The sequence below is a fragment of the Orycteropus afer genome, unplaced genomic scaffold (genome assembly GCF_000298275.1).
Source record: "Orycteropus afer afer isolate SDZICR_OR568_19922 unplaced genomic scaffold, OryAfe1.0 scaffold00177, whole genome shotgun sequence".
NCBI lineage: Eukaryota > Metazoa > Chordata > Mammalia > Tubulidentata > Orycteropodidae > Orycteropus > Orycteropus afer.
This window is the reverse complement of record NW_006921764.1, coordinates 5,254,171-5,269,622: the sequence shown is the minus strand read 5'-3', so window position 1 is coordinate 5,269,622 and position 15,452 is coordinate 5,254,171. Positions and strand designations below refer to the sequence as shown.

At 39.5% G+C, this 15,452-nt stretch overlaps 1 protein-coding gene and 1 non-coding gene across 2 annotated transcripts in view; both read right to left on the bottom strand.

Annotated features, from left to right (window-relative positions):
• Window positions 1-1,315, bottom strand: part of NR1H4 (nuclear receptor subfamily 1 group H member 4) — an 89,801-nt gene extending 88,486 nt beyond the window's left edge. The window contains exon 1 of the mRNA XM_007947203.2: window positions 1,207-1,315. Coding sequence (XP_007945394.1) covers window positions 1,207-1,315 — 109 coding nt within the window. The remainder of the gene's footprint in view (window positions 1-1,206) is intronic.
• A 3,644-nt stretch (window positions 1,316-4,959) lies between these two features.
• Window positions 4,960-5,067, bottom strand: LOC122150588. The gene has a single exon (XR_006163750.1). It is a non-coding gene; the product is annotated as a U6 spliceosomal RNA (small nuclear RNA).
• Window positions 5,068-15,452: the final 10,385 nt, after the last annotated feature.

Here is a 15,452-nt window from a genome sequence, read left to right as displayed (position 1 = left end):
CATTGTCCAGCTCTCACATGCATATGAGGTGATTGAAAATACCATTGCTTGGGTTAGGCACACAAATGCCTGTCACTTTTAAGCATCACATTTAAATAAAATGCCTAGCTGCCAAGTCTTTGGTCAAGAATGTTTAAATTTGTAATTATTGTGAAAATGACTAATAATTCCCCTTTATCTGGAAACTTAAAAGGTGAGTTTCTGTTTTGAGTACAATATTAAAATAGACAGTATTATTCTGTTTCAATTATAACTATGTTTTAAATCAGAGAAAACAAATTGTGTAGGCCTAAAACTGAGCTCTGCATTCCACTGATTTGCCATGGACTATTGGGAGAAATGTGCTATGAAACTAGCTCATTAAATTGATCTTTCCCAATCCCCTTTTTAAAACCACTACCCATAGTATGAAACACATATTAAATGATGACTACATACACACACATATGTAACTGAAACAAAACTTCCATGAAATAATTCTTATGCATACTTCTCGAGGTGCACTTCTCACTTCTATTCTATTCTATTCTATTTTTGTTGTTAATCCCAGCCACAAACCATGAGATAGATTTCCTGACCCACTGAGGTCTGAGACTTACAGTTTTTAAAATACTACACTAAATAATTTAAAATTATTTAAATTAACAAATGCTTGTTCACTTGAAGTGAATGGAAAATTTGGTTTTTAAATGCTTGTTCAAGTGTCCATAAGCATGAATGCTAGAGCTGCCTAATGTTTCACTTGAAAGCATGATGTTAATTTGACATAATGTCCAATGACAAATTTTAGGAAAAACTCACACCAATTTAATCCCAATGAGATACTTCCTGAAACCAAAAAAAGAAAAAGAAAAAACCAAACTCATGTCCATCCAGTCAATTTCAACTCATAGTGACCCTGTAGGACAGAATAGAACTGCCCCTCGGGGTTTCCAAGGCTGTAAGTCTTTACATCTTACTCCCTCAGAGCTGCTGGTGGGTTGGAATCACTGACCTTTCAATTAGCAGCTGAGTGCTTAAGCACTGCACCCCCAGGGGTCCTTCTCACTTTCTAAGAACCCTATGAAAATCACCCAATGTCTCTCTCCATCTTTGAGTCTGTTGGAGCCATCTTTGACAGAGCTCTGTTGCTGTAACAGCAAACAGAAGCCCCCAGAGCTCCTCAGTCCAGTTGTGGGAGCCAGGCCCAGGGCACCTGTGTCCTACCTTTAGCAGGCTTCGTGCCCATCATTTCCATGATGAATTCTGACATTGTGTGGCTGTGACGAGGACTACCTTGAATTGGATTTTCTAGCTCCTGAAACTGCATCACCATTCTTAGCTTATTCACAGCAACTGGAAATGAGACCAAGTGAGGAGTGACAGAGGCCAGAGGTTGTGCGGTTTACTGATTAACTTCATTACAGAGCAGAATATTTGTAAATGTTTATGAGAAAAGGCCTCAATGCCAAATTGCCTAGTAAGCTGGAAACCAGCCTCCTAGATAAACATTTTCGGGAGAGTAGATTTCTGTTCAGTGGTTCTGAAAGTAGAGTTTGGGGTTAAATGCCACACACAGGTCTCAATATCTGTTCCTATAAAATGGCTTCAGAATGGTATAATTTTGTGACCTCAGGAAACATCAAAGCATAGTGGTTAACAGTATGAGCTCTGGAGGTTGAGCGACCTGGGTTTGGATCCAGGCTCTCTCACTACTTACTATCTCTGTGGATTATGGACAAATTCCTGAACCATTGTCTGTCTCGGTTTCCCCATAGGGAAAACAGGGCTGATAACCACACAACCTCATAGAGTTATTATAGAGCTTAAATGAAAGAATATGTATAAAATCCTTAGCATGATAATTCTATTCCTGTTAGGTATATTTCAGCATGGAACTCATGTTGTAGGTTGAGTTGCTTTTGGAATAGAAGTCACTCCACTTTTGTCCTGCAGCATAACTTCTGGATACCATGCCTGTGTCTACTGGCTGTTTTCTGGAATTAGAGTTAGTAGGTTCAGAGCTGAGTCCAGGCATAATACAGCTAGTCACACTGTATAACCTTAGGCAGGTCTGTCAGCTTCCAAGGGCCCCATTTGTCTACATTAACAGATGGTAAATCACAGATAATTCCTGCCCTACTTCCTTCACAAACCTGTTGTGAAAATAAAATGAGATAATAATTATGAAAGCACTTTTAAAAGGCCGAGGTGCTACATATAAACATAATAAGCATTGCCAGAACAAAGTAGTCCCATAAGCATTATCTTATTTGATCTTCACATGCACCCTTTGTGAATGGCATTATTTATGACACCCACTATCTTTAATTCTATTTTAGGAGTGAGGGAAGGGAACTCAGTGAGGTTAAAGGGTTTGCCTATAGTCCCACAGTTGACAAAGCTGGAAATTTAACTCAGGTTTTCTGACTCAAAATCCTGTGGTTGAAAAACTAAGGTGCACTTACCCTAATTGGCAAGAAAGAGGAAAAGAGCAGTGGTCTGTTGGTGGACTTCAGCTTGAATTTCTCAATCAGGGTCCACCATTTGCAAAGCTGTTCTTTATCTTCAGTTCTGACCTTGTTCTCTTCTCCTCACAATCGCAGAGTTATCCCTGCTTTGAGCAGACTTGGCTAGAAGAGATCTATGGCTACCCAAGAGATGTGAACCAAACTATCTCCAAAGTTCCTATTTCCAGAATTCTCCACTGAGTTTTTCATTGCTCAGAATAAACGGGCCTATCTTTGGCCCTCAGAAATCTCTATCATAAAAAAGAAATGAGCCAGGATGTCCCTGTCCCTGAATGACATTCACGTGGGATGTTCTTTTACAAAGATGACTGGATCTCTTTGCTTCTATCTCAGTGATGAGCAATACCTAAATATATTATTTTTCCCATAGATCTGTATTGTCAAAACTCTACTATTAGGCATATATGACTACTTGAATTATTAAAATTAGATACAATTTTAAAAGTTCCTCGGTCTCACTAGCCACAGTTCAAGTATTCAATAGCTGCATGCAGATCTTGTGGTGGTGGCTGTTAGTACCCACTGAGTTAGCTCTGACTCATGGTAACTTTATGTATAACAATAAAACATTGCATGGTCCTGAGCCATCTTCATGATCAATGGTGTGTTTTAGTCCATTGTTGTGGACACTATCAATCCATCTCATTTGGGGTTTCCCTCACTTTTGTTGACCCTCTACTTTACCAAACAGGATGCCCTTTTCTCACAAGCAGTTTTTCTTGATGATGTGGCCAAAGTAAGTGAACCAAAGTCTCACCACCCTCACTTCTAAGGAACATTCTGGTTACATTTCTTCTAAGACTGATTTGTTGGTCCTTCTGGTAGTCCATGCTCTGCTCAATGTATATTGAATACACTACTATATTGGGCAGAGTATATGTAGAGCATTTCCATCATTGCAGAAAGTTCTACTGGACAGCGCTGCTATAGATGATACTAAGGAGCAATGTGAATCATATGCCAATCATGGGGGTTGGGGATATTACCTATGAAAAAAGGAATGTCTCAGAGGCAAATGTTGGCAATATTCTTCTAAGACTACTCTTAAGAGAGACTTGGCCAACAGACTTTGAGTGATACAATCTCATTAGAAAGACATTGCTGGAAAGGTAAATATGAGTGCTTTCTTAGCCTGGTACCTTCAACAATTGATTCTCATTCCTTGTCCTAATTATATTCTATTTTATATTATATGTTAACATATATAATAGAATATATAGAGAGAATATATTCTATATTATATTATAATTCAATTCTATTGTCTACTTACTACCTATTAACCTTAAGCAGTTACTTAACATCTGAAACACTCCATTTTCTCACCTGCAAAAAGGGAATAATAATGATATCCACCTTTTAGGACTGTTGAGAGAATTATTATTAATGGCAAATAATTATAGAATGCTAATTATGTGCTAGGAGCTCTGGTAGTGTAGTTCCTAAGGCACTTGACTGCTAACCAGAAGGCTGGCGGTTCAAATCCATCAGCCACTCCTTGGAAGGAAGATGGGGCAATCTACTTCCGTAGTGATACTGCCTCAGAAACCCAAGGAGGGGTCACTATGAGTCAGGTCCGACTCGACGGCACATAACAACAACTATGTGCTAGGCATTCTTCTGAGCACTTTATTAAGTAAGGCAAGAAACTTTCACAAAGTTAAGTAGTTTGCTTAAGACCACATACTAATAAGTGGCAGAGAAGAGGTCAAACCAAAGCACTCTAATAACACTAAAATGCACTTAGTATGATACCTGGCATGTAGAAAACACTCAAGAAATGGTAGCATAATTCTTTTTATCATTGTAAATTTGTAAATTTGTGATCTGTTTTTATAGTCAGTCTTTTGCGGCTTAGGTATTCTGAATTCCCCTAGGAATCGGTTTCTTAGTTTACAAGGTTGAAAGCGAAGCCCTACCTAGATTCCAGCGAGTCATCTATCAGCTGGCCAACTTGTCTCTAACCTCCACCTCATTGCATGTCTTTTCCAAGCTATGCATTCCTTATCTAAAAGAAGGTGTAATCTATTTCATAATAAGGAAAGGAACATTTGCTATTTCTTTTCCTTCTCCTATTTCTTGACTCCACTCAAGAGGACTAGCTGTGAGATGTCTTTGGAAAGCAAACACCAAACCCATGGTGAATTAATAAAAACCTTAGAGATGGCTTAGCTCTGTGAGAAAGATGTGGGTAAGAAGCAATAGTGACAAAACATTTAAATAATACTAAAACAAAACTATATTTTGCCTGAGCCAATGGTATCTTTTCATCTTCCAGAAACTTTCACCTTTAATTCATCCTTCGAGGCAGAACTACAATCACTTGAGCTGAGCTCAGTGAAATGGAAAAATAGCGATCAAACCTGAGAGATATTCCACAAAACTGCTTCGCAATACCTCCAGTTGTACTCTTTATTGTTTTACTGTGATCAAAATATATACAAAATGAAACAAAAATATGCAATGTTTCATGAAATTTATGTGTCACCCTTGTGCAGAGTCCATGCTACTTTTCTCCATATTGTTCCAATTTTAGTATGTGGGTCGCTGAAATGAGCACTCTGTATTTTAAAACATCTGGCTGCTTCTGTAACATCTAGAAGATTCTTATAAGACACAGGTAAAAACCAGATACAAAAATAGGCATCTTTTAATGAAAATAAAGCATAACCAGAAAAGAACTAGCACGAACAGCCGAGTGAGGCATACAGCAAAGAGAAATACCCACAGGAAATTGTTGTTAGTGAGTTAGAAGATAAGGGTTCTACCTTGCAACTCTTTTCTTTTTGAACTGTTTCTTGTAGTTTGGGTGAAAGTTTACAGAAAAATTAATTTTCCATTCAACAATTTACACACACTTTGTTTCAGGACATTGGGTTGCAATCCCCTTACTGTAACAGCACTCTTCCCACTTCCTCCATTTCCCCATTTCCAATGGTCCTTCTTTCCTGTCCCTTCCTGCCTTCTGAGCTTTGGTTTTGGGCAAATTCTGCCCTTTGGGTCACATATGGTTGATTGTACCGAGGAGTATGTTCTTCCTGGTGTTATTCATTTTATAGGCCTGTCTATTGTTTGGCTGAAAGTTGGTCCCCAGGAACTGGCATCAGTTCCAGATTTGAGGGGTATCTTAGGCCACAGTCTCAGGAGCTCCACAAGTCTCTATCAGACCAGTAAGTCTGGTCTTTTTTATGATTTTGAGTTTTGTCCTGCATTTTTTCCCCTTTCTGTCCAGGAAGGAGCTCTGGTGGTATAGTGTCTAGGGCATTTGACTGCTAACCAGAAGGTTGATGGTTCAAACCCACCAGCCACTCTGCAGAAGGAAGACTGGGCAATCTACTTCCATAAAGATTTACTGCCTCGGAAACCCAAAGGGGGTCGCTATGAGTTGGAATGGACTTAAAGGCAGTAACTTTGGTTTTTGTGGTTTTCTGTCCAGGATCTTCTGTTACCATCTGGGGAGGTAATGGTAGCTGAGCACCATCTAGTTCTTCTGGTCTCAGGGCAGTGGTGCCTTCCAACTCTTGCTGGGCCTCTTAAGTGTGGTGCTTTGGAAAGACTATTAGATACAATAATAGAAAGAATATTAAAATGGGTGTTCCATAGCTGATTATAGGCAATGCTGTAATGCCATTGTGAACCGGAAATACATTTTCTTTCTTAGGGCCCACAGAAATTTATTTACATATTGTTGATCTTTGTTGACTCCTCAGAAATTCTTTGCACTCAACACTGTTAATGTAAACAGTACTTCCTTCCATTAATGAGTAGAGTGGTTTTTATCACTTGTATTTAAAATCTAACAACCACATGTCAAACTCGGGGATAATTATAATGTTTAATGACGACTTACCGTGTACACTTTCCCACAATAGACTTTCCCACACGGTACATTTAATCCTCCCAACAATCTGGGAGGTCAATGTTGTTATTATCCTCATTTTACATAGAAGAAAATTGAAGTTCAGAGAGGTTAAATTGCCTCTGTGACTTTATTTATTTCAATTTCATTGCTTATTTATAGTCAATGTATTTTTCCCAGTATCAGTAAGCTAAATGAATCAGGACTCACTACAGTGGAACATTAGATACGGGAGCATAAAACTGACCTTTCTCCTGCTACTGTCAGAATATTTTGTATTTTTACTTAATCTTTGAACTTCTATGATTTTTAAGTTTTTAAACCACAACTTGCTATAAGAAAATAAAAACTAATTAAATGTTGGTGATTGTTGCATAACATTATTGATGTAATTAGTTTCTCTGAATTGTACAAGTGAAAAATATTGAATTGGTAAATGTTGTGTTATCTATATTTTTACAGCAATAAAAATTTTATTAGGAAATAAAGTCAGCTTATTATATTCTCTCACTTTTTATTTACCTACAAATGACTTACTTTTCCTTCATATTTAAAGGTTATTTTGCTGGATATGAAACTCAAAGTTGGTATCTATTTTCTTTCAGCCCTTTAAATATGTCATTCCATGGTCATTTGACTTCCATTATTATATTCCACCACTGTTATATTCACAATTGAGAAGTCAGTCCTCAGTTTTGGGGTTGCTCCTTTAAAAGGTAAAGTGTTACTTGTACAGTTATAAATATATTATTTTCCCCTTAAAGAAAAAAAAAAGGTACCTCCTACCTCACTCACTATGTCAAACTGTGGGAAGTTGTGGACTTTGTCATTATTACCTTTTATTATGCACTAATTCCATAAAGGCCCTACCTTCTTCATTCATCAGCGATGCCTCTCTTCATACTAAAATAATCTTTCACCGAATTTCCTGGCTTGTGGGATCACCCAAAGGAAAGGACATGTATCTCTATCAGGTCACTGTGTCCTTCCATTCTGAATCATCTATGTGCACTGAGTTACTGATGGGATAGATTTCCATCTGGAGCTGACTGGGATGTCTGGCAGCAGAATAAATTAAAGGGCCTCAGGTAGGTGATTCCAGCCCCATCACTATAATTTTATTTAGTGTAAACTTCTTTCTTTCTTGTTTACAAGGACTAGTCTAAGAAAACAGAGTTATGGAGCAAAGTTGTGGGGTTTCCCACTGTTTTTAGCCTTCCTTTGAGTTTTCCAATTGATTTTACGTTGAAGCAGTGGGGACAATCACACTGATATAGTATGACAGACCATTCAGCTGCTGGTGTCACATCCCATTGGCCCACCTCTGATTTCAGCTATGTTGTTGTTGTTGTTGTTTTGCCGTCGAGTCGGCCCCGACTCATAGCGACCCCTCCTTGGGTTTCCGAGGCAGTATCACTACGGAAGTAGGATTGCCCAACCTTCCTTCCGAGGAGTGGCTGGTGGGTTTGAACCGCCAGCCGTCTGGTTAGCAGGCAAGTGTCTTAGCCACTATGCTATTTCAGCTATAGCTGTGGCAAATGGTCATATCCAAGTTCAGGCTCATCAGGTGCTGACAGCCTCACTGCATGCTGACAGCCTCTCATCTCAAATGCATGCCACACTTTAGCATAGTGCCGAAGGCACTTGACTGCTAACCAGAAGGCTGGCGGTTCAAACCCACCAGCCACTCCTCGGAAGGAAGGTTGGGCAATCCTACTTCCGTAGTGATACTGCCTCGGAAACCCAAGGAGGGGTCGCTATGAGTCGGGGCCGACTCGACGGCATATAACAGCAACAACAACAGAACTTCTCCAGTTCCACAGATCTTTTGGCCTGAGCACAAGTGCAGCCCAGACATGCAACAGAGTTAACATCCCCAGGGCAACCCTCAACCAGTAAGAGTCAGCGGCCCCTCACATCTGCTTTCCCCCCTTCTCTGTCATAGTCACCCAAGTCTCTTGCCTCTGCTCCCAAGGGTTATCTCTCACATAAACTGCTTGCATACAGAGCCTCGCTTCAGGCTCTGCTCTTCAGAGTGATGGTGTCCATGGGGGGTGATGTTGTCCCTTCACCTTTGGCAAAGCCTTTGGAGAGTGAAGAATGCATCTCTGTCTCTAGAAAAAGCTGAAAGGTGGCCCTGAAGAGGTGATTAGTGCCTCCAGCAACCACTGGAAAGCACTCACAAATATTTGCTGATTAATCTTCAGGTCACCTTCCCAGTGTCTTAAAGTTAGAATATAAATATGGCACTTCTAGTAATTTTCAGTGAGGGAGACCTACTCAGAGCTACTTTAAAAAGACCTGAAAGATGTGAGTCAAGTGAGGACTGCTGAGGCCAAGTCACCACTTGCACTTGAACACAGACAACTACATTTTGTGGATTTGAATGTTAACCCTAGAATTCTCAGTCTATCAGTTTTGTTTTTTTTAACCAGTTGAAGTTGAGCAAGTGTTCAAGGCTACACAGCTGGCTAATGGAGAAGGAGGGACCAGAACCAGTTCTCTATATGGTTTCTACTGCCCTAAATGAAAATGAAATGTCAAGGCCCTTCCAAGATTATTCCAGAATCTGGGCCTTTGTACCTACTGTTCCCTCCGCATGGAATATTCTGCCAGACTGACTTCTTATTGTTCAGTCTCAGCTCAATTCAACTCCTTAAAGAGGCTTTCTTTAACCACACTCCCTTGGGCCCTCCAGCCACTATGACATCATCCTGTTTTGTGGTTTTCATAGCCCTTACCAGTACCTGATATTATTTTATTTACTTATTTGTTTACATGTTTATTATGAGTCTACCCTCAACGAGAATGTAAGTCACATGAGGGTAAAGATCTTAGCTATCTTATTCCCTGCTTTATTGCTGGCACCTAGCACAATGCCTGGCACATAGCCAGTGCTCAATATTTTGGATAGAAGGAATGATAGAAATTCATATATGTTATACCATGAACTTCACTTGTCCTTGTTGTAACAGCATGACTGCTATTTTTGATCACTCAGACCATTAGAAAAGAGTCCAGTTCTCTGGCTAGTTGAGCCCATGGATTAACAATTCTTATCTCTGACATATCTCTGGATCTGGCCCTTGGGCTACTCATCTGCCAGCCATGTAGTCTTTTCCCTGATAGTGTTCACTCTAAGCTCAGGGAGAGGACAAGACTCCACCAATGACATCACAACACACAGGAAGATAGAGAACCTAAATCCTCTTCATCTTCCTCTTTGGTGTATCTTTAGCTTGGGGTTCCTTAGTTCAAGTATGTTCAATGGAGACAGACTAAGGCCCTAGAGGTAAGAGATGTGGAAAGAATTCTCAGACGTGCTTCTAGGGTTTAATGAGGCAGAGGGAAAAGGAATCCCAAAGATCACACATTATTCAGATTAGTTTACCAGGAGAAAACCAAACCAATCCACTGCCATCCAGTCAATTCTGACTTACAGCAACATTTGTAGGACAGAGTAGAACTGCCCCATAGGGTTTCCAAGGCTGTAAATCTTTTTGGAAGCAGACTGCCTCATCTTTCTCCAGCAGAGAAGCTGGTGGGTTCGAAATGCCAAACTTTTGTTTATGTTAAGCGCTTTAGCCGCTGGACTACCAGCACTCTTTTACCAGAAGAAGGAGCTAGGTAATGATTTGAATAAATAGCTCTGGCCAGGAATAACAGCTGTGCATGGCAACTCCTGCTTCTTAGGCTAAGTATTCTCAGAAACCTTAAATGCAGTTTTAGAAAACTGGATAAAAATGCAGTCCAGCAAGAGACAGGTGAGGGAACCACAGGACAGAAAGCATGAGGGACAATTTTCCTTATCATTTTCCTTACCTTGAACCTGACAGCGCCTGCACAACCTTGTCTCTTCCTTATGCAAGTCTTTTTCACCTCAGGGTTGCCAAGGCCAACCCGCAACCTGATGTGCTTGCTTGAAACTGACCTAGTGTGTGAAAGAAACCCTATGGTTTGCTCTCCCTGTACAAATTGAAGCAGAATGGATCAGTTTAATAACATTGACACCAGAGTTGAAATGTGAAGATCTTGACATTTCTAAAAATGTCAGGAGCATTTTTAGAGCAGGAAATGGCAGGGAAAAAAAGTCTTAAGTGGATATTTCCTCAGGCTTTGATACACACCAACAGTCATACTTAGGACCCAGGGAGATTGGATTGACTGAGCAAAAAACAGTGAAGATGGTAATACACCGATTTTTCTAGGAGCCCTAGAAGGACAGACCAGAAGCAAATATTCAACTGGCCAGACATGGAGGTAGTTTGCCCTTGACTACATCCACAGGAGGAAGAAAAATCAAGTGGAAGAAATAAGATCCAGTAAGTATGTCGAAGAACTAGCATTTAATAAATAATTCCTGCTGCCTTCAGTCCCTCTGAGGCTTACTGATAAACATCTCTTTTTTTCCTAAACCTTTTTCCCCTTTCCCTTCTATTATTTATTACTGGATTCTTATTTATCAGGTGCACACTGGGATTAATAAAATATGTTCACTGCCCTTAAATGCTCTTATACTGTGTGGGGGAGGTCAAACTCACTGCCATTGAGTAGATTCCAACTCATAGCAACCCCATTGGGTTTATAAGGTTGTAAAACTTTACTGAAACAGACAGTCCCATCTTTCTTACACAGAATGGCTTCAAACCACCAACCTTGTAGTTAACAGCCAAAGGCCTCAATCATTACACCACCAGAACTCCTTACAGGGGAGATAGATATATAAACAGTAATACAAACAATGACCCCCACTTGACAATGACCCAATGAACCATTACACACTAAGGTGCTAATGACTGGCCGTAGCATGACCTACTAATTAATATCTCCCAGGAATGTCAAACAGGATCTTGCCTTAAGACATTTAATTTTGCGGAATTTCAATTGTTTGTATTTTCACTATAATAGTCTACCCACCATAGTCTATACATTAATGTGGGGTGCAAAACTTCTATATAATAGAAGAATATATGTGAAGGTCAGTCTTAAGGAATTATTTTAAGAATGGCAGAAAGCCTCCCTCCCCCACCCAAAATATTGCTCCTGCTGACTCTGCTGATGTTCTTAATTGAAACTCTTTTTAATGAGACATTTTTCATAAATGCATAAAGTGGAGCAATATATCATTTTATGATATCATCTAGTTACAGATCTACTGAAAACAACTTAGTACAATTTGTCCTCAATCCAACTTAAATGACTAATCCTGACGTTGTGCCACAGACGCCCCAGCAAGGGGGGAATGAAGGAAAGAAAATCTACTGGAGAGCTGTAACCTAAATAACCTCGTCCTTTAATAGGTGTAATATTAAACCATAAGAATCATGACTTCATACTTTAGTACATGCTATACTGTTATTAGGATTAGCACCAGCACAGGAATCAGTTTCTGCTTCCAGCTCTGTTAATTATCTAGTGTTGGCAACCTTGGGCAAGTCACATAGCTCTCTGAAGCTTGCTATCCTCCTCTATAAATAAAAAAGACGACCATTAGGTTAGATGAATCCAAGGTCCATTCCTTGAGGCTTGTATAGTAGCTAACATTTGTTGAGGACTTGGAAGGAACAAAAACTTTTTCTTGACTGTGTGGACTCACCACTTAGGCTTTTTTCTCATGTATTTATGAATTATAGAGGTTTTTTTTCCTTCATTGATATTCAAATGAACTTGACCACTTACCAAATAAATTGTCAGAAAGAGAAAATTCATCTGTGACAGGCAAGTGGGAGTGTTGGATGAGATTCATTTTGTATCTGATCCAAACTCTTCACTTTGAGAATGCCCTCTGTTATGGTGGTCTTCAAAATAAAACCCTGAAAGGCAAATAAATAAACAGAGAGTTAGTTCAGGGGTGGGGGTGGGGTGTAGTGGTTAAGGGAGATGAGGAGGGAGGAAGAGAGCTAATTTACAAAAGAATGAATGGTTCCCTTTGCAGACACTGTGTTATAGCCTTGGAAGTTATGAATATCCAAGCCTTCAGAAAAGATGCTCTCTAATTTTTCTGGGAAAACACCATAAATTTTCATTTAAACTTCAGCATTTGGGAGATTTAAGTAAGATTTGATGACATTTGGTTATGTCTCTTCTAAGGAGCTCCGGTGGTATAGTGCTTAAGGCATTTGACTGCTAACCAGAAGGATGGTGGGTCAAATCCACAAGTTACTCCCATACCAGACCGTACAGAATCCTTAGGAATGTTTATTATCAATTTTAATCATAGAATAATATGTGATAAATATAGTTGTAAATTGCTTAAATGTAATATTTCTTACTTTATATGAATATTAAAAACAAAATTGCTTTGTAAAATCTTTCTATATTGAATTACAACATTATTAGTAACTGAGTGGAAGACTTTTTTCTCCTTTTTTCCATTTGATTACTACTCCATTCTCCAAAAGTTATTGATACAGTTCTGCAAATACTAATTACCACCATATTGTAGCTAAAACACCCAAAAACCTGTCAAAATCAGTGACTATAAAAACATTGGCAACTAAGAAATCCGCAGTGTGTGCCTGAAGAGCAGGATGACAGAACCACGTGACCTGAAGCATCATTGTCATTGGGTAATAATGACAGCTCTGACTGGAGTACATTAGAATGTTCAAAAAGTAAGACAGCATAGAGGTTTAACTTTGTAAGTCCATTGATGTATGTAAGCTAACGCAATAACGCAACGCACTTCCCTGGAGTAAGATCCGACTCATAGGGACCCTTCCTTGGGTTTCCCAGGCAGTATCACTACAGAAGTAGATTGCCCAACCTTCCTTCCAGGGAGTGGCTGATGGGTTTGAACAGCCATTCTTCTGGTTAGCAGTCAAATACCTTAGGCACTATGTGGGGTTTTTTTTTTTTGTTGTTGTTGTTGTTATAACTAACTACAGGGATATCTTATTAAAAAATAATAAATTTCTGCTCAAACTGCATAAAAATTTTATAGATACTTATTTTGGTGTCACTTCTTGGACAGTGTCCACCAGTGTGGTCCACACTCCCCTATTAGACAGCACTGGGGTGAATTAATTATTTATTGTCCTAATTGTTTTTCTGAAGTTGAATATGTCTTTGTAAAGCCACAATAATGATGAAGGCCAATTCCTGCATTACAGCAGCAAAGCAAAAACTCAGGAAACATTCCCCCAGAATCTTATTTATTTCTACATTTTAGAAAAATATTCAGGACTTATATTTTCTTTTTCATGGACTACCTTGGTCATATATTAATCTAAGGTCAAAAGAGATATGGTAAAAAGAAAAATTATGGTAAAGCTCACCAAAGTATCTGAAGTTTCATCCTTAGGAGATGTCCAGAATAAACTGATGATCGCCAGAGCAGCAGTGCTCACTTTTAGCTCTATCTCTAGGTTTTCCTTCCTTCCTTCCTTCCAAGACAGCTTCTAAAGAAATAATTTGAAAGATCAAATAAAGAAAAAGAATGTTTTCTGAGGATAATTTTCAAACATTTTTATCTTGTTCCCACCAAGAAGTCATTTTTTATAAACAAATAACTATGTACATTCACTACTCAGGAAGATAATAAAAGGATCTTGTTAGACAAATGTTTATTTCATTGGAATGTCCCCCACCCCATTCATGTCTCTTTTTTTCTCTCACTCAGCAAATGTCCCACCTCAAGTAGAACTGAGTTTCAGTTACATTTGGTTGCTAGTAATGCAGGAAGTTCACCAGTAACACAGTTGTTTCACCCATTTATTGTTTATGCTTTCAACATTTATTGAGTGCTTATTCTATCCTATAGGGGCCCTGGTGGTGCAGTGGTTGAGGCATTCAGCTGCTAACCAAAAGGTTGGTGGTTTGAACCCACCACCAGCTCTGTGGGAGAAAGATGGGGCAGTTTTCTTCAGTAAAGATTATAGTGTTGGAAACTCTGTGGGGAAGTTCTACTCTGCCCTGTAGGGTCATTATGAGTCATAATCAACTTGATGACTGGGTTTTCTGGTGATTCTGCCTTAAGCTTTGTGCTCTATTTTTGAAGAAAAAAAAAAAAAAATTCATGGTCCAAGACATCAAACTTAAGGAGGAGTACTTGACTCATTGCCATGGAGTCGGATCTGACTCGTAGCAACCCCTCCTTGGGTTTTTGATGTGCTATCACTACAGAAGTAGATTGCTCAACTTTCTTTCTGAGGAGTGGCCAGTGGATTTGAACCACCAGCCTTCTGGTTAGTAGTCTAATGCTTTAGGCACCATGCCACCAGAGCTCCTTAGAAACACTAAAAATATAATCACAGAAATACACATATGATTACATATTGTCATGAGAGCTGTCTATGAAGGCAGAGAACAAGGCACTCCAATAGAGAAGTTAGAGTGTGAAAAGGAATAAAGATACAGGGAAGTACCTTAAGGATGATGTGGTTTCAATCTGAATTCATAGGAAGATGACACAGAGAAGGAGTGGTTGAAGAAATGAAAGAGAACCTCTTTAGAAAGGACATAAACTGTGTCCAGACATGTTCCAATCTGTCTGGAAGTGAACTAATGGCATGGCCCTACTGAAGTCTACTATCTTGTAAGACAAGGGGTCTCCTGGGAAAGAACCCATCCTGAAGTCTGAAGGAGCAGAAACCATGACCTTCACCCAAAAGCAAAGTCTCAGTAAGTAGAGGGATACGTAATTCTCTATGTAGTGCAGTGTTTGATCACCTGTACTGGATTCAGAAGGCCTTCTTACCACCTTGAGGTGAGAAGGGAGAGGGCTTCTCACCTCATAAAATAAAATGACAACTACAATTCTCCCAATAGAATGCAATAAGCAGGAGAGAGAGCTCATCTCAACTTCACCCTCCATATCAAACAGCTCTGTCATGTATCCCAGTAGAACTTTGACCCCATGAGGACTCTGGGTCTTTCTGGGACAATTGTGAAACAGCAGCAGTACCCATAGATACTGCCATAGCCCACAGAGAAGTACCCAGCAGAGGAATCATGACCACTGATGGGGCACTGTTCTGCACCCTTGACAAAAAAAGTAGCAGAAGAAGCAGCCAGAGAAGACATGATTATGAACAAACATGAGAAGAGTCCAAGGGACTCCTGAAATACTTGGAGGTGGGGGGTTC